This window comes from Huiozyma naganishii, chromosome 10 (assembly GCF_000348985.1).
Source record: "Huiozyma naganishii CBS 8797 chromosome 10, complete genome".
Taxonomy (NCBI): domain Eukaryota; kingdom Fungi; phylum Ascomycota; class Saccharomycetes; order Saccharomycetales; family Saccharomycetaceae; genus Huiozyma; species Huiozyma naganishii.
Window position 1 is genome coordinate 189740 of NC_035931.1, and position 18146 is coordinate 207885.

At 44.9% G+C, this 18146-nt stretch overlaps 8 protein-coding genes across 8 annotated transcripts; 2 read left to right on the top strand and 6 right to left on the bottom strand.

Annotated features, from left to right (window-relative positions):
- Positions 1-307: 307 nt before the first annotated feature.
- Positions 308-1804, bottom strand: UGA2 (succinate-semialdehyde dehydrogenase (NAD(P)(+)); the record flags this gene model as incomplete). The annotated part of the gene is made up of 1 exon (XM_022610105.1): positions 308-1804. The coding sequence occupies one exon, from the start codon at positions 1802-1804 to the stop codon at positions 308-310; it is 1497 nt and encodes a 498-aa protein (XP_022466435.1).
- A 537-nt stretch (positions 1805-2341) lies between these two features.
- On the bottom strand, positions 2342-3055 carry KNAG0J01090 (resistance to Congo red protein; the record flags this gene model as incomplete). Its single annotated transcript, XM_022610106.1, has 1 exon — positions 2342-3055. The coding sequence occupies one exon, from the start codon at positions 3053-3055 to the stop codon at positions 2342-2344; it is 714 nt and encodes a 237-aa protein (XP_022466436.1).
- A 517-nt stretch (positions 3056-3572) lies between these two features.
- On the top strand, positions 3573-4889 carry GPI18 (GPI-anchor transamidase GPI18; the record flags this gene model as incomplete). The annotated part of the gene is made up of 1 exon (XM_022610108.1): positions 3573-4889. The coding sequence occupies one exon, from the start codon at positions 3573-3575 to the stop codon at positions 4887-4889; it is 1317 nt and encodes a 438-aa protein (XP_022466437.1).
- Positions 4890-5054: 165 nt separating this feature from the next.
- On the bottom strand, positions 5055-5681 carry YRB1 (Ran GTPase-binding protein YRB1; the record flags this gene model as incomplete). The annotated part of the gene is made up of 1 exon (XM_022610109.1): positions 5055-5681. One exon carries the CDS (start codon positions 5679-5681, stop codon positions 5055-5057), a length of 627 nt encoding a protein of 208 aa, XP_022466438.1.
- Positions 5682-8146: 2465 nt separating this feature from the next.
- On the top strand, positions 8147-10459 carry KNAG0J01120 (alpha,alpha-trehalase; the record flags this gene model as incomplete). The annotated part of the gene is made up of 1 exon (XM_022610110.1): positions 8147-10459. The coding sequence occupies one exon, from the start codon at positions 8147-8149 to the stop codon at positions 10457-10459; it is 2313 nt and encodes a 770-aa protein (XP_022466439.1).
- Positions 10460-12127: 1668 nt separating this feature from the next.
- Positions 12128-12868, bottom strand: KNAG0J01130 (Ty1/Copia family ribonuclease HI; the record flags this gene model as incomplete). The annotated part of the gene is made up of 1 exon (XM_022610111.1): positions 12128-12868. The coding sequence occupies one exon, from the start codon at positions 12866-12868 to the stop codon at positions 12128-12130; it is 741 nt and encodes a 246-aa protein (XP_022466440.1).
- Positions 12869-14762: 1894 nt separating this feature from the next.
- Positions 14763-15485, bottom strand: KNAG0J01140 (uncharacterized protein; the record flags this gene model as incomplete). The annotated part of the gene is made up of 1 exon (XM_022610112.1): positions 14763-15485. One exon carries the CDS (start codon positions 15483-15485, stop codon positions 14763-14765), a length of 723 nt encoding a protein of 240 aa, XP_022466441.1.
- Positions 15486-15857: 372 nt separating this feature from the next.
- Positions 15858-16451, bottom strand: KNAG0J01150 (GAG-pre-integrase domain-containing protein; the record flags this gene model as incomplete). The annotated part of the gene is made up of 1 exon (XM_022610113.1): positions 15858-16451. The coding sequence occupies one exon, from the start codon at positions 16449-16451 to the stop codon at positions 15858-15860; it is 594 nt and encodes a 197-aa protein (XP_022466442.1).
- Positions 16452-18146: the final 1695 nt, after the last annotated feature.

Sequence of the window (18146 nt, forward strand, 5' to 3'; positions counted from 1 at the left end):
TCCAAAGATATAAATATATGTTTTGATGATTTAGTTTTTTCGCAAGAACCTTTACATGTTATGACTGTGTTTTCTATTGAATTTCCAGTAGACCTCAGCTTGAGCTTGATTATTGCAACCACCTATTGAACTTATTCTCCGGGTTATGAAACAACAAGATTAAGTTAGAATAGATCAAGTTTGGTTTTTGTTTCCTTTGTTTATTAATTTTTTTAAGCTTGGGTACTTTGCTTAACTTTTCAAAAGGTTATAAAACAAAAACTATAAAAAAGTGTAAAAGTTAATCATTGGTGAGCTTCAATTAAATCTAAAGTCTTTTCGGTAAAGAGCCAAAATTTATGGTCTTTACTATTGTGTAGTCTTCAATACCATACAACGAACCTTCTCTACCAAAACCCGACTCTTTGACACCACCAAATGGAACAGAAGCATCCGAAAACAAGCCCGTGTTACACGAGACCATACCAGTTTCCAAAGCCTCAGCTACAGTGAATAAAGTATCCACATTTTTAGAAAAGACATAGGCAGCCAACCCAAATTCAGTATCATTTGCGTATTGAACGACTTCCTCAGTGGTATCAAACTTAAATATGGGACATAGAGGTCCAAATGTTTCCTCTTTGGCCACAATCGCATCGTTTGGAACATGAGACAGAATACAAGGTGCGTAAAAATTCTCACCCAAATCAGGTATAGGTCCACCTTCAATGATGACTTTTGCTCCCTTATCAACAGCATCCATTTTATGTTGTTGAACCTTTTCGACAGATTTGGTGTTAATCAAACATCCATGAGTGGACTTCTCGTCTAGTCCTGGGCCAATAGTAAATTGCTTCACTTTCTCTGCCAATAAAGAGCTAAACTTGTCGATTATTTTAGAATGAACGTAAATTCGGTTGGCGCAAACGCAAGTTTGACCTAAGCCTCTAAACTTACAAGAGATAACTTGAGCGACTGATTCTTCCAAATCTGCGTCCTCAAAGACAATAAAAGGTGCGTTACCACCAAGCTCCAGTGAAAGTTTCTTCAAAGTAGAGGACGATTGCTTCATCAGAATCTTACCTACACTGGTCGACCCGGTAAAGGTCACTTTCTTCACTTTTTTGGACTCGCATAGTTTCAGACCGATCTTTGGGGTGTTCTTACTCCCTAGGACGACATTAACGCATCCCTTGGGAAAGCCAGCCTTTTCGCTTAAATAAGCCAAAGCCAAAGCAGATAGAGGGGTAGAGTGATCTGGCTTGATGACAACAGTACAGCCAGCAGCTAAGGCAGCAGCAGCCTTCCTGGTGATCATAGCGCTGGGGAAGTTCCAGGGACAAATGATACCGCAAACTCCAACAGGCTGTCTCTCAGTAATCACCCGGTTAGTTGGGTTTGAAGGTTGAATGGTGGCCCCATAGATTCTAGGAGCCTCCTCTGAGTACCACTGGAAATACGAGGCTGAGTAACTCACTTCTCCCCTGGAGTCTGCCAAAGCCTTACCATTTTCCCAGGAGATAATCTTGGCCAAATCCTCTTTGTTTGCTATCATTAAATTGTACATGTTCAACAGCCATTGCGATCTTTGCCTTGGATTGGTGTTCTTGTAACTCTTGAACGCATCATAAGCAGCATCCACTGCCGTGTCCACAATAGACGGGTCCTGGTCAGGCAGTCTTGCAATCACCTCCCCTGAGGCTGGGTCATTAACCTCATAGTAATCCTTTGACTTGTTATCCCAGATCCCATTGATGTAGCACCCGTCCCGAATTAGTTCTGGGTTATCGAACGTAGGCTTTGGAAAATTCTGGGCTGGAGACATTAGATAAAAGTTATGGTTCTTGTGTAAGTGCTTTCCACTGCTCTACTGCCTGAAGAGAAAATGCAAAGTTGATCCCGTTTATCTAAACCAATAGATTAAAACTTGCCTGGATCTACTATTTAAGTATCTCACTGTGGCCTTATTATCCCAAGACAACAAACGGTGCCTTAAGATTGCAGCTATCTGATCCCTTATCTTTTTATTATCAATTTTTTTATGAGTCGCAAGTGATAGTCCGATAGTCGCATTTTGCTGATAGGTAGTGTGATTGCGTATGGTGACAGGATAACTGGAATGGACCGTATAGTGAGTGGGTGGAATACCCAGGAAAACAGTTCCAACAAACCATAAGAGCAGGTGAGTTTGCATGGAAAAGTGCTTCTTGTTACTATTATTCTTGAATATTACGAACTTATTCACTATAAAATAAACTAGGGATGGGGTGGAGCTATGTGGGGGATGTGTTTGCTGCTTGCTTCTCTACTATCCACAAAAGAAAGTGGCATTAATTAAGGTCTGTTTGTATTGCTTTTACAGTCATTTCAACTTGGCTTTATGTGGCCTGCTGACCTCACGAGGTTCTGTGGGTGATCCTTCTGATATGGCCGTTTCTTCAGCAGATCTTCCTACCCTATTATGCTGATCATCTGGTAGTGGCGACACTGTACGTGGTGAAGACGGCCTTGGGTAAGCGGGTCTAGTGAGACTACCACTATCGTCATCGAATACGGACGTGTCGTTCTCGTTTTCCTGCGTTCGCAGAGCAGCAGTTGCAGGCTCAGCCACGATAGGGTTCCCATCCGCATCCCTCGCGTTAGGTACCTCAGAAGTCTTTTGTGGTAGTGGTGGGTAATCCGCCTTATCATTACGGTGGAAATCGCCCCTCTCGTCGTAGTACCCTAAATCCTGCTCGTTGACCTCTGCAGTGTATTGGGGCACATAATCTTGGTTTGCACCACTATTGTACTGGTTCTGAGACTGTCTGTACGAGGGAGGCGTGAACCACGCAGTGCCTCTTATCGGGGCCTGCCCGACTTTTGACCTCCTCCAATTTATTCGAATCGTGTTCAAGCATATGAACAGGATACCAATACCGAGCAGTACGAACAGGATCCACCTCCCCCACTCCCAACCTGAACCTTCCCCCCAATATAAGTCACTGTAGTCTGACTCATTTTGCCTTACATAGAGCAGCTTTGGTGTGAACTCCGGTGTCCCTTGAACCCCGTAGTTTTGATTATCGATTAACATACGGTCGAATAACGGGAACTGTAGCAAAAAAATCGATCTATATATAAATGTATAAGCCCAGTATGTTTTTACACCTACAGATTATGGATACCATACTGTAAGGGGAAGTCTTACGGACTCCATATACATTTATATAGTCGATGCCCAAAAAGACACTTGTATTCGAGAAATGAATGAGGAAAAAAGGCACCCTTATTATTAGACGTTTCTCAAGTGCAACAAGAAAAAGAGAGAGAAAGACGGGATTGTTAGCGAGTACTACAATACTTTGACCCTGAGAGTAAGTGGTGTTCACTGACAACCTTGGGAGTCCGTCCAATTGACCTTGTGCAGTGGCTTGGCCCTATAATTGTAGCGCAACCTCTGTATAAAAAACTTGGCAAGCTGACTTTTTCCCAAATTACCCGGTGACGCTAAGCGATGACGACTTGTGGAGAGTATTGAAGAGGTGTCAAGTGCTAGTCGGGCCTGTCTTGGTGGATGGTACTGAAGTGGGGAAGGTACCACTACATTGGGGATGGCTGTGCGATGGGGCGATACTTCTCTACCGTACGTTAAATTGGCAGGAACGTTTGTCTTGTTCCGCTTTTCACAGTATGCGTTGGTAATTGCGACCCCGAGTAAACCATTCGATGACTCTACCTCTATTCTATTGAACAATCTGGTCCACGACCCAATCGTTACTAGCAGCTGGTGGAATACCACTCTTTGGAATAAACTGCTGCATTGGGATGCTGTATTTTTCATTAAGCACATGGTAACCATTGGCGATGGTGCTACCAATTACGAACACGAATTTGCGTTCTCGAAATTCTGGGCTTGGTGTGTGCAACAACTGATCCCAATACAAAGTCAAACAGATTTTTATTACATTTTGAAGACTGCTGTATTAGTGACCAATCTACTACATCTATTTTCTGTTTTGATACTATACGAATTGACAAGGACCGTCTTTGGTAAAAATGACCGGTTCAACTTTAGAGTGGCTCTACTGTTCATATTTTCTAGCGGTGCTGGATTCTTTACCACATTTTACTCGGAACCCTTGTCGTTCTTCCTAGCGTTCCTCGGGTTATGGTTCCGTGAGGAGGCTTTACAAACAAAGGGTCCTTACAAAGTCGATTGGACTGATTGGCCATTGTACACAGTGGGGACCACTCTATGTTTCACACTGGCTACAGTTAACAGATCGAACTGTATTTTATTGGGTATTTTCTACCTGTATGACTGCTACAGGATGATTAGACACAGGCTCTTACTCAAAGTGGTATTTTTCCCACTTCTTAGCGGCTTCTTAATGCTACTTGGGGTTTTATGTCAGTGGTACTACGTGCCCTATCTACAGTTCTGTCCCGAAAGGGGCGAATGGTGTGACACCTCTGTGTGGTGGGTATTCACGAGACAGTCAATGTACGCTTACATCCAGTCTGAATACTGGGGGGTTGGTTTTTTGAAATATTGGACTGTGAACAACTTGCCCAATTTCTTGTTTGCGGTACCGAGCGTCGTTATATTGGCGAAGGCAGTAAGATTCTACGGGTTCCAAAGGGGGGACCCCATAGCACAGTCGCTGAGACCCTACTGCATTGTGACCGTGATGTTATTGTTTGTGATATGTTTCTGCGCTCACGTCCAAATTATAAACAGGGTGGTCACTTTCCTTCCGATACATCTATGGTACATCTGTGACCAATTGGAGAGGGACAGAACGCACGCTTTGAAGGATGGTGTTCCGGTCCAGGAGGATAAATTATTGAAATGGTACGTATACTGGTTGATGTTTTGGATCCCCGTACAAACTGTCTTATTCGCATCATTTCTGCCGCCGGCCTAACCCGGGGGCGGGGGCGGTAGGCGCATATGGTTTGTGCTTTATGTTAGTTACATACATACATGGTATATACGTATGGGTGATGAACGGACATTAGATCTAGAGAAAAGTCTTGTTGTGTATGTCTCTCCCCGCCATTCGAGCTAATAGTTGCTTTGGTGTTGGAAACTATTTGTTCAATTCTTGAGCCTTTTCGAATTCCTCTTTGAATTTGTCCGCGTTTTCTTTGTTACCAAATCTGATAGCGAAAGTGAATGCTTCAGCTGGCCCCTCTGCGACATCTGCTGTGCAACTGTAGACCCAAGATCTGTCAGAACCGATGTTTGGTTTCAAAGTGTACTCAGGTGCAATGATATGGTTAGCGCAAACTTTCAAAGTCTTGTCTCTTCTCATCAACAGTCTCACTTTCCCAGTTTCTTTATTCTTCAAGAACTTACAGTCCCCAGTACCACGTTCTTTCCATTCTTTATTTTCAGAGTCAAACTTGAACAACTTTGCCCTAACTTTGAACAAAACATCCTCGTCCTCCTCCATGGTCTTAACGTCTACTTTCTCCAAGTGTACCACTGGCTCAAAATGAACATCTGGTTCCTCATCGCCTTCCCCTTCCTCCTTCTTCTCCTTGTCTTCATCCTTATCATCCTTCACATCACCGTCATCCTTCTTGGTCTCAGCCTTCTTACCACCGAACATGGAGAAGACAGCAGAACTTGGCGGCTGTGGTGCAGCAGCCTTGTCATCGGAGGCAGCTGGGGCAGCAGGGGTAGTAGCAGCGGGTTTAGTAGTGTCAGACATAATAGTGCAGTGAGTTTCTGGCGAGGGTCCCTACTGTAACCTTGGATTCAAGACACCTCTAAACAGCGTGGAAGATGTTCTTAGACGTGATTGCATTACCTCGGAATAATAAATCTCTGTATTTGTTTGCCGTTGACAGCGATGCACAGCGCGACAGAAACAGAGAAAATTTTCCAAAAGTGGTGTGTGGGTGCTGTCACTGTGCACGGCAGCGGGTGGTTGCCCGGACGCAGTGTTTCTGCTGTGAGAGACGGCTGGGAGGGCATCTCTGAGAGGGAAGAGCAGTTGGGTGACAGTGTGGTGCTACTACGAGTGATGCTACTACGAGTGATGCGACGAATGTTCCCACGGGGGGGCACTCCAAGAGCATTTATGTTTCTTTTAATTACACTTTTTCACATCAAGCTGTAGAAACTCTAGAGTAATTACGAGTCTTAGCAATGATGGAATATCGTGGGTTTTCTGTATGAAAGACATATAGAAGAAAGTTAGGAGAAGAAGCATGAGGCGAGGGATTCCAATTGACAAAATATGAACTCCTTATACAGTTATTTCTGGAAGAGTGGGCCGGAACTCGGTATCTTGAGCCCACTGCTTTCTGCACGTAGCAGTTTGCGATTTCGTATACAAACCAGCAATTTCATGCGACCGAGCCTTCTCAAAAAGCCTTCGTAAAGTCAGCTATTTCACCTGGCAATGCCGCATGTATGTTTTGTGAGGGTTTTGTGAGGGTTGGCATTCCCAAAATTTCAAAACTGCACCGATACAGTTTTATATTACTCGGAATGATTTGCTTTTTTGCACAGTAGAGACAAAGCGTAGCCCTTTTTCTTATTGCAAGTTGAGCACAGTTTGCATTTCAAGTGCTGTCTGCAGCTTACGGGAGCTGGCCACAAGTGGCACTGTTATCACCGGCATAATCACAGCAGGGACCCTTGTTGGTCAATAGGCGAACAGAGTACTGTTGACATTATCAACGCAAAAAGTATCTCCCTACAGCAGTACCGTCAATCGTATATTATGGCTATCACTGGTTCCAAGAGATTCTTTACCCTAGATCTAGAATTTCTTCAACAGAGAGTTCGAGATTCAATGAGTTGACCGTGCTGCTTATGAGCAATTCATTACCAGCACTTTCATCTTCCAGAGTGCCTTCTATCGTTGAATATCCTTTTCAGTTAGCTAAATCCTCTTTCACTGTTAACAAAAAGGGGCAATGGTACTGAAAAGGTATTCCAGAACGTTGTGATGGGAAACCACTAGTGTCGGATCGCGGTGCATCAACAGTGTGAAATTTGCTGGTACTTTCTGGTAACAACTCGAAATCACAAAAGTCTGAAATACGAATATCCACTTTCATCTCATGCGCCAGACGCATCACCGTCACCTCGAATACCGACTCCCAGAATTGCCAGAATTGTATTACTTCCTTAACCAGGTTTTAACACTTTTTAACAATCCTCGACGATTAATACCCTAGTCGGCGGACCGTCTTCAATGGAAAATCCTCCAATTTCCTCCATTTCCATAAAAAGCTCATCGAACTCTGATTCCTTCAACAAAATCTTCCTAAACGCCTCCGATGGCACCGAAGACATCCACATCGCCGGGTCTTCCCTTCCACGCAAGGATTTAATCTGTTACAAACCTTTTCACAAAAAGTTCAGATTTCTGCCCCACTGCTTCTCAGCTGCATTAGAGTACAAGCAGCTGCTTCTACGTCACATTGATATGCAGCAGAAAAAAGAGGTGAAAATCACGTGCCGGTAACGAACTACTTGTAAGCAGCACAGTTGACTCACTGAATCTCGACACGCTTGCTGGAGGGATTTAGGAAAACCGCAATTTGTAAGATACGAAGTAGCCATAAATACGATTAGCAGTACTAAACGAGCCCCTCGTCCAGTAGTCGAAGCTGCAAAGAAGTGGGCAGCCTGCGTAGCCTTCCACACTTCTACGGAGCGTGTGCGTATTGGTGCTAGCGTACTATACTATGCAACTATATAGCCGCCGATGGAACGCAGGCCTGTCCCCGGGTAACAGCAATCCGGGTCTAAGAAGGGGAAACACCCCACGCCCCGAAAACCGCGACACCCAAAACCCCCGGCACGTGACCCCCTTTTTGTTCTTTTTCCCGCGCCGCGGTTGTCTCCCCGTGTTGTCCCTCCCTGCGTCCCCCGCACTGCGCGGTTTCTCTGCCGCTCCTTTTAAATTTAGAAGTCGCGGAGGACGGGCCACACACACACTCCGTTCATTTAAAAAGGGGACCGGTTCTTTGAAGATTGCGCTGGCTGGGGGGTCGCGGAGAGTTATAAACTTGGGGACCCTGGGGGACGTTGCTACTTGTATTTACACCTGCACGCACACTCGCGGTACCGTTACGCTGAGGAGTTACATTGTTGCTGGTGCGGGGACAGGATCAGACACGTAACAGAAACACACTTACACACAACTACTAGGCAGTCATGGATGACCCACTGAGCGATGTGTCGAAGATTGCAGAGGGGTGCCCTGCGGTGGGGACAGCGCCAGATGTCCAGAAGGCGAAGAGGGACAGGCACCGGAGGAGGATGTCGTCGCTGAGCGAGTTTAACGACCCGTTCTCGAACGCGGAGATATACTACGGGCCTGCGACTGACCCGAGGAAAACCGCGCCGCCGAAACAATTCAATAGAACACGGACCATGAGTGTCTTTGGGAACGTCTCGGATTTCAAAAAGGGGTTTTTGAAGGATCATCATTTGAAGAGACGCGGTTCTGAGGACGATTCGTATCTGAGCAGTAAGGGGAACAGGAAGTTTTTCATCGAGGATGTGGATAAGACACTGGATGAGTTGCTCACGAGTGAGGATACAGACAGGAATTACCAGATCACCATCGAGGACACAGGGCCCAAAGTGTTGAAACTGGGGACCGCTAACTCGGGCGGGTACAAGCACGTTAACGTGAGGGGCACGTACATGCTGTCCAATCTGCTGCAAGAACTGACTATTGCGAAATCGTTTGGGAGACACCAGGTTTATTTGGATGAGGCACGGATCAATGAAAACCCGGTAAGTAGACTGTCAAGGCTGATTACAAACCAGTTTTGGAACAGCTTGACAAGAAGAGTCGACTTGAACAACATTGGTGAGATCGCAGCAGATACAAAGATCGATACTCCAGAGGCCAAGAACCCAAGAATCTACGTGCCTCACAACTGTCCAGAACAGTACGAGTTCTATATCCAGGCTTCGCAGATGCACCCATCCATGAAACTGGAAGTGGAGTATTTACCAAAGGATATCACTCCAGAGTACGTCAAATCTTTAAACAGAACACCAGGTTTACTCGCTTTGGCGATGGAGGAGCATGTGAACCCATCCACAGGTGAGAAATCGCTCGTTGGGTACCCCTATGCAGTTCCGGGGGGGAGATTCAACGAATTGTACGGTTGGGACTCCTATATGATGGCATTAGGACTCTTGGAGAGTAACAAGATTGACATCGCAAGGGGCATGGTAGAACACTTCATATTCGAGATCGACCACTACGGGAAGATCTTGAACGCTAACAGATCCTACTACCTGTGCAGATCGCAACCACCTTTCCTAACAGACATGGCCCTCGTCGTGTTCGACAGAATCGGCGGCGCACATAACCCTAACGCTATCAGCTTCTTGAAGAGATCCTTCGCCGCAGCGATCAAGGAGTACAAGACTGTGTGGACCGCGGAACCAAGGTACGACCCTGAATCTGGCCTGTCGTGCTACCACCCTGACGGGATCGGTATCCCACCAGAGACAGAGCCAGAACATTTCGATACCATTTTACTGCCCTATACAAGAAAGTACTACACAACTTTCGAAGAGTTCAGGGAACTGTACAACGACAATGATGTTAAAGAACCGAAATTGGACGAGTTTTTCCTGCATGACAGAGGCGTAAGAGAATCGGGCCACGATACAACTTATAGATTCGAAGGTGTCTGCGCGTATCTGGGGACCATCGACCTCAACTCGCTTCTTTACAGATACGAGATCGACATCGCGAATTTCATTGAGAAGTATTGCGGGAACAGTTACAAGGATCCAAACGATGGATCCGTGACAACGGCTCAGGACTGGAGGAAACTGTCCGAGGTGAGAAAGGCAAACATCAACAAGTACCTGTGGGATGAAGAATCCGGGTTCTTCTTCGATTACAACGTGAAGACAAAGGAGAGAACATCGTACGAATCTGCAACAACTTTCTGGGCACTATGGGCTGGCCTTGCCACAGAAAAGCAGGCAAAACTCATGGTGGAGAGGGCTTTACCGAAATTGGAAATGCTTGGAGGGATCGTCGCGTGCTCGGAACGCTCTAGGGGGCAAATCTCAATCAATAGGCCCATCAGACAGTGGGATTACCCATTCGGTTGGGCGCCTCACCAAATTCTAGCATGGAAGGGGTTGACGGACTACGGGTATGAGAACGTCGCGAGAAGACTATCGTACAGATGGCTTTACATGATGACAAAGGCGTTTGTCGATTACAACGGTATCGTGGTCGAGAAGTACGACGTGACAAGAGGCACGGACCCACATCGTGTCGATGCGGAGTACGGGAATCAAGGTGCAGACTTCAAAGGTGTCGCAAAGGAAGGTTTTGGCTGGGTCAATACAAGTTACTTGCTCGGTTTGAAATACATGGACAATCATGCAAGAAGAGCCCTTGGTGCCTGTATCCCACCAATGCCATTCTTAAAGAGCTTGAAACCTAGTGAGAAGGAGCAATACGCATGTGGCACTATATCCTAGGTTTTGAGGTACACTTTCATCGGGGTGCCAAGAAAGCTAATTTCCTTTGCAGTACCCCCCCCCCCCCCTCCCCCACTTACTGTCCCATCTTATGTTTTCTTTTTGGAGATTGTTTGAACGAAATGCGGCTTTTTTTCTTTAGTTTTATCTCAACCTTTTTAAAGGCTTTGTCTACTCCTACTTAGAGATAGATATGACCACTTTGATCTAATTTTTGAAGGGGCATGTGCATACACTCAAAAAGTTAAGATAATATTTTGATCATTATATATAATCGGTATGTACTTACATTTTATCTATAAATATACTTATTGGTTTGAAAGGATCGTAGCAAAATGGCGAAACCCCTCGGCTGGGATTTTATGAAATGATGTAAACCCTTACCCTATAAGATATCCACGTCTCAGCAGTGTGCTGAAAGATGAAATTCACTGTGTAGCCTCTTTGAACACATAGAGTGGAAAAAAACATCAGCGTCGCAACCGTCTAACTGTTGGAAGGTACACGTGAGATATTGTAATCTCATACGGTAAATGATTTTTTTTATGAGAAGAATATATCATGTAGTTCTATTTAGAGAAACCGATACAATATTCACGTTAACCAAGCCGATAGAAGGATGTGTGGATGATATCCCGCCGTAAGCTACGATGGTATCATCGCCTTCGGATCCGTTGACAAAGCAGGAGCTGGTCACGTAGCGATTCTTATAGAGAGACTAGTGAATCTCAAACAAAACTTGGATAACAAGTTAGTCGAATTGTACGAAAACACAAGTTTGACATTCAAGGAAAAGAAAGTTAACATTGAAGACATCAAACAAGAAAGACTTTCGATGACCGCAGACATCGAATTGAAACAAGAACTTGGTACATTGCCATTCAGAGAGATGATAACAACCACATCAATATAGAAAAGAAATTTACTACACAAACGAAATGTGGAACCGAAAGAGACCGGTCTCACATTATAGACTTGGATATGGATGACGATGAGTTGGAGCAAAGGAGTGTTTTGATTTCCAAAAGGGATGAAAATGGAGCATATTATCAGGCTCGAAATGAAAAAGGACAAGAGGTCAAGTTCTATTTCGAAAGTGAGTCTTCAAAATACAAAACCAAACTTTCCTCAACTACAGACGTCCCACAATGGTTTAGGAAGTTTTCAATCTTTCTGCAATCTAGAAGATTCGATGACGTCACAAAGTTTGTCAGTAACGGTGAAATAGACAAGGACGAGGACGAAATTTTGAGACCTCTGATTCTGGATAGCCTGGATGGAAAGATGGCTGCACAAGAATTGGATGACATGAGCGGAGTTGAAAGCATGCTGTATATCAAACGACTGCTTAGAGACGACTATTCAAGAAGGAAGAAACATCAGCTATGGAGAAAGATGGTAATCGACGAGAACTGTTCCGATCTGGATGGATTGACAAGTCGACTTTCAAACTTGTACTATCTGGAATTATACAGCTATGACCAGAATGATCATTACTACTTAAACAAATCAGAGAGGCGATTAAAGGTGTACAAAGTCGGAAAGGTACAGGAGAGTACATTAGCAGAAATAATAGTAACTCATGTCTAAATTGTGGTTCGAAATTACTTTATGCTGAAAACTACCAAGAGAAGAAACAACATTTTAATAATGAAAACAGTCTTAGGCCTAGATATTCAGAGAAGGCAAAAGACCACTGAGAATGACTCTCAACAAAAAATCAATGATAAAAACAGAAAAATACAAAAAAATCAGAGCAGTGGCAGACGTTAGAAGTGACAGGACTAACAACAATGAAAAGGTAGTCATTGATACCGCCTCAAAGATACACTTGGTTAATGACTCCAGGTTAGTCTTGGACTGTTCGCGAGTGGTTATCTTAGTGTTTACATCTGCCATCTGATCTTCCGTGTTGAGGTACTGTGGGACGACCGTGCCCTTTGCAACGTGTTCACGGAAAAAGTGAAACTTGACTCTAATATGTTTCGTTTTAGAGTGATTGATTGGATGATCCAACAATTTCAATGCCGATTGATTATCCACCAACAGTTGATGTGGGGAACACCGTATACCCATGTATCTTAATAGTTCGTCTATCCAGATGACCTCTTTAAGACTCTCGCTTGCTGCAATGTATTCAGCTTCTGCAGTGGACAGGACCACACATGGAATCTTTTTAGAGCCCCACGAGACAGCTCCCCCTGCATACTTTACGATATACCCAAATGTTGATTTCATGTCCGAGTTGTCTGCATAAGATGCAGCGCTGTAAATCTTTAGGCAGTTGTTGCTTGTTTCACGATAAACAATCTTCACCCCCCTAGTCGTGTATAGATAATGCAAAACTTTTTCAGCCGCCGCGAAGTGAATCTTGCGTGGATCCTTTAAGAATCTCGATAGAAATGACATTGAGAATGCAATATCTGGTCTTCCCGTATTGGCAACGAATGGAGCATTCCAATAAGACTCTGATACACGTTACATCCCGAAATGATTCGTCCTCCTGGTAATAGTCTACCTTCGGTTGCAGCGTATGGTGAGTATCTTTGACAGTGCTGTGGTTTAATTCTACCTTTTCTTCTCAATGTAGTCTTTCAAACCCAGACTGATCGAATCACTCTCTTGTACGATGTTCATTCCTAAAAATTTGCGGACTGCACCCAAATCTTTCATTTCATATTTCCGGTATAGATGGTCCTTGGCATCTTGCATCTCCTTTTTTGAATCACTCGCAATCAGTAAGTCATCAACATACAGCGCAATTAAGCATATGCCCTTTTCCCTTTTCCGAAAATATAGTCCAAACTCCGATGGGTGTTGATTGAAACCGATTTGTCCTAACGTGCCTTTGATATGTTCGTTCCACAACAATGGGGACTGTTTTAATTCGTATAAGGCACTCTTCAGCTTCCAAACTTTGCCCGAATGTTGATCATACCCGGCCACTGGTCTCACGTAAATTTCTTTATCAATTGGTGAGTTTAGGAACGCTGTCACTACATCCATCTGATGGATTGTTAAGCCATTTTGGGCTGACATTGCCAAGAATAGTCTAACCGACTCATACCGAATGACAGGCGCAAACGTCGCGTCCTAATCAGTTCCTTCAGTTTGCCTGAAACCCTGAACCACTACACGTGCTTTGTACAGTCCATTATCCTTAATGTTGAAAACCCATTTACTTAGAATTGTCTGCCGGTTGTCCGGTAACTTCACCCATTCAAACGTTCCAGTTTTTCTAAGAGCTGACATTTCCCGTTTGCAGGCTTCACGCCACCGCTGTTTATCGGGCGCTTCGAGAGCTTGTTTGATGGTCCTGGGAATCGACATTTCTGTAACAGCATTTGCTGCCAGTATTGTTGTTAAGGAATTTTGGGTCCCTGCATGCTTGCTCAATGTCAGCATGTAACACCGGTAATTCGTGGTGTCTCCATACGGCACCATGGCGTTGTCAAAACTGTAAAGCGGAATAGCCGAGTTTCCTACCGCAAATGGTTCTTCGGTTTGGATTGAGCGGTTTCCAGATTTCAGTACCGTGTTCTTGCCTACCTCGACACGAGGCCTAATGAGCACACTGGTAGCACCGCTGGTTTCTAGATCTGAGGAAGGCTCAAAGGACAGGTCCGATTCGCGTTGAATGGATCGACTTTACTTATGGGGCGGCGATGTGCTAGGGCTATCCGGCATCAATGCTGGGGTGGAATACTGTCCAACCTCGAAGTTAACGCACGTAACATTTGGCTGAGCGTTCGGTTTCGGCCGCGATATTCTAACCACTCCCGGAATTATGCCTTTCGAGATGGATGGAGCAGAATAATCAATCTTGTGGAGAGCCCGATATGGCACCTCAACAAAGTCTTCTGACTCTGTAGAGGAAGATTCAGCGTCACCTCGTGACCTTTTACTGCCAGCACCCATCAATATGACATCATTAAAGTTGCTATCGGTTGTCGACTCATATGATAGATCGCCCGGCACCGCCGCGTCAGGACCTCCGATTGGAGGAGATGACAATACTGGTGAGGCCGCTCTGGTTTCATCGCCAGGTGACTGTTCTTGTGACATTGGCTGCACCTGTGATGACCGGTTAACCTTGATCAATCTCCTTTCTGGAGCAACTGTTGGCGTCGCCTCCGCTTCTGGAGCCGTAATCTTTCTCGGAGACCGCCGTCCTGGTTTAAGTTCAGGACTATGCCCACTAGGACTGGGAGACGTTACGATAACGGACCCATCCGACGATGCCGGTGAAACTGAGGGCATCACTGGCCCTGGAGTTTGGGGTAGCACGCTGGATCGTTCAACGTTAGACAGTGAAGTCTCCACCCGCTGTATCAGGGGCAAGTAAACGTACCTCCCCGTTCATAATTGACTCAAGAAGAGCCTGCTGAGTCTGCTGAGTCTGCTGAATCTCACGCAAGATTCCACCGTAGTCGCCCATCGGCGCTTGCTGCGGTTTCAATACCCGTTTCTCTGATGCGTTCGACTGCACATCCAACATTGCTACTTCTTTTGTATCCGAAGTAGCCTCCATTGATTTCGAAATGGTGACCGGGGCTTTCACTTCTGGCCCGGTTGCAGTAACACCCTTATTCAAATCAAGTGGACGAAACGATACTGGAGACATCGTTGCTGCATCACGTCCACCGCTAGGGACATAATGGGGAATGTCTTTGGTAGCACTTGTAGCCGAGTCGTATGCATTATGACTGGCCACAGGATTCCATAACGGAAATACCGTCTCATCAAAGGACACCTGGTTGGATTCATGGGTCTTATTGTCCTGTGGATGGTATATTCTGTATGCTTTCCAATTCTCAGCATATCCCACCATCACACCTGATATGGTTGTCGGGGCTAGCTTCCCATCACGATTGACTTTAGGAGCGCTAGCATACGCGGCACAACCAAATGTACGCAGGTTCTTGTGAGATAGAACCTCAGTGTTATCCGTGTGGTATTTTGCAAAAGGAATGATACCATTCTTGTGCATCACAGGCAGGCGATTTACCAGATAAGCCGCACACATCAAGGCCTCTGACCAGAGCTAAAGAGGAACACGACCTCCTATCATTAAAGCACGCATCTTCTCCTGCAACGTACGGTGAGCGCGCTCTACCGAACCATTTTGGTAGCTGCTATGTGGAACCGTCAGCTGGTGTGTGATTCCACGTTCATTGAAGAATTCATGAAGAACTTGACTAGTGAATTCGCCACCGTTGTCGATGCGAATGGTACCTACTTTGAATCCACCACGAGTCGAGAAATAGTCTTCTTCCTGGATAATCCAGTTCTTCAATTCGGTGGCAGCGCTCCCTTTTTGTTTCAACGGGACTACGAAGTAATAACGCGAGTAACTATCTCTTATAGTTAAAAAATACTTGGTGTCTACGTACTCCTTCTACCGAAAGCTCGCACATATATCAGCTTGGATCAACTGAAGAGGGGCAGTCACGACACGATCCGAAGAAGGCCCCTTTTTAATCACACCTTTTAATAGCGAGCATGTCGAACACTGAGCATATGATGGCAGCTCATACTTCGGCAACTTGATGTCATGTTCCAGCTTTCGATAAATGAGTTTCCCGGGATGACCAAGTCTCGCATGCCACAACTCTCCTTGACTAGCTCTTGCTGTAGTCAGGATGATAGAAGTGCTTTCCGCATTCATCTCATGAGCATCCGCGGTTGCAGCCCAGTAGGACCGTTTTGCTTCCTCTTTGAAGCTGTACAGTCCACTTTTAACGTCTAATTCTCCAATGGCTTTTGCCTTGTTTAAAACAGCAGCCGGTACACTGGCAATATATGCCTGGGACTCAGTGAAGATCACACACTTGCCTGTCTTCTGGGTCATTTTTGACACTGACAGCAAATTACAAGGCAAGTTAGGAACATACGCCGTATCATTTACGGTGTACTTCCCAAGCTTCACAATACCGTTCCCTTGAATCTTCAAAGAGGCACCGATCCCATGAACAGCACCGCCGCCTTTCATTTCCAATGTCTCAAAAAAGTTCTGGGCCCTGTCATGTGCATTGAACAGCCACTGTCCAGGTACCAGTTTCCAGTTTTTTCTGGCTGGTTATCGGCAAAGGCGGCTCTAGCAATAAGTCCGCTAGGCTCATCTTCATTCTCCACAAACATAAGCTTTGATTGATGCCACTTCTTCTTCTGTTTAGGGCATTTGTTGTCATAATGATTTCCATTACAATGTCTGCAAGGTCTGAACTCCTTCTTCTGCACAACCAACGCGGACGATTCACTCTTGCCCTTGGAGGACTTGAACTCTTCCGCTGCCCAATCACGGCCCGTCTGGAACAGATCTGCTATATCAACTGTGGAAGATCTGCCAAACTTGTCGACCAATCTTCTTTGGGTGTTTGGTGGTGCCTTGTACACAGCGAAAGCAGCCAAGAAAAGTTCACTGCCAAGCATCCGTCTGTTTGCCAGCAATGACTTAAAGATTTCTTCATGTTCTTCGGCTGTCTTCAAAGGCTTCATCCAGCCTTCCAAAAGACTAACAACATCGTTCAGTTTTGGATTCCCATGGGCAATCTTCAACAGAAGCAGTTTCCCAAGATGTGTTTCATGATTATCTTCAAAAAAGAAGACTTGTTCAGGAACCGCGCCTTGTCAGGGCTCATAACCTGTAAGTTTCCAAGACTATAAAGGATGTCTTTGACTTCGGAAGACATAGTGTATATGATAAGTGACGCACTAGTTCACCCTCTTATATATTGTACATAAGTGATGGAGACGTACAGTCTTCATCCAACAGAAAACTTCTTCTGCTATATCTCAGTTTGCGTCGGCATACTTTGTCTGTCACGTGCCATTTGTAATTGATGATGTGTCACAGGTTTGCTTCCTGCGCCTTGTCGCAACACTCCCTCTTAAACCAAGTTGATCCATCTATTCTTATGAGAGCTGTATCAATTATCTAAGAAATAAGTTCAAGGATAGAGTTCTGAGCAAAAATCGCATTTGTCTCCACAGAAATAAACACAGCTCTTTGCTGGCTGCTTCGACTGATTCAACTCTATTCATGTACTGCTTAGTAAATCACATTCAGGAAATAAAGATGTTATCAAAAAAGAAGAGCATATAAATATTGATTGATTTTTGGTGTATTGTACAGAAAGGAGCAAGTAGATCATTGTGGCTTTATTGTGCTGAAGTCTAGGTGTCCTTCTGTGGGAGATATCTGGTGATAGTAGAATCACTTAATCTACCGACAGATAAGCCTGTGGGGTTGGAACTGCTCAACGGTCCCAACTGGCTGCAGATGTAAGGACCACTAAGATCCCTGCAGCCGTCACTTGCAGGTTCAAGTCGGCATAAAGTGTTGTGTAAAGCTACAGGAAGATTATCTCGACAACAGCTTCTTTGCATAAAAACGTTTCTTATAGAACAGGCAGTATGGGAGGATCATATTCTGATTTCTCATCCCAACAGTCTGAATCTATCTTAGTTCCTTGCTGGTTCGTGGGTCCGGGCTCCAGATCGGTACCGCCACATACTCAAGATTTCCTTAACTACGGGCCACACTCAAGACTTCCTTAACTATGGGCCATAATTAAGAAAATACCGCTTCGAAAGGCGGCTATTACTAGGTGTGGTGTACTGGTGTAATATGTGGTTTTGTGCTACTTTTTTGTGTTCAATTCTTTCCCATTCTATTCTACACTAA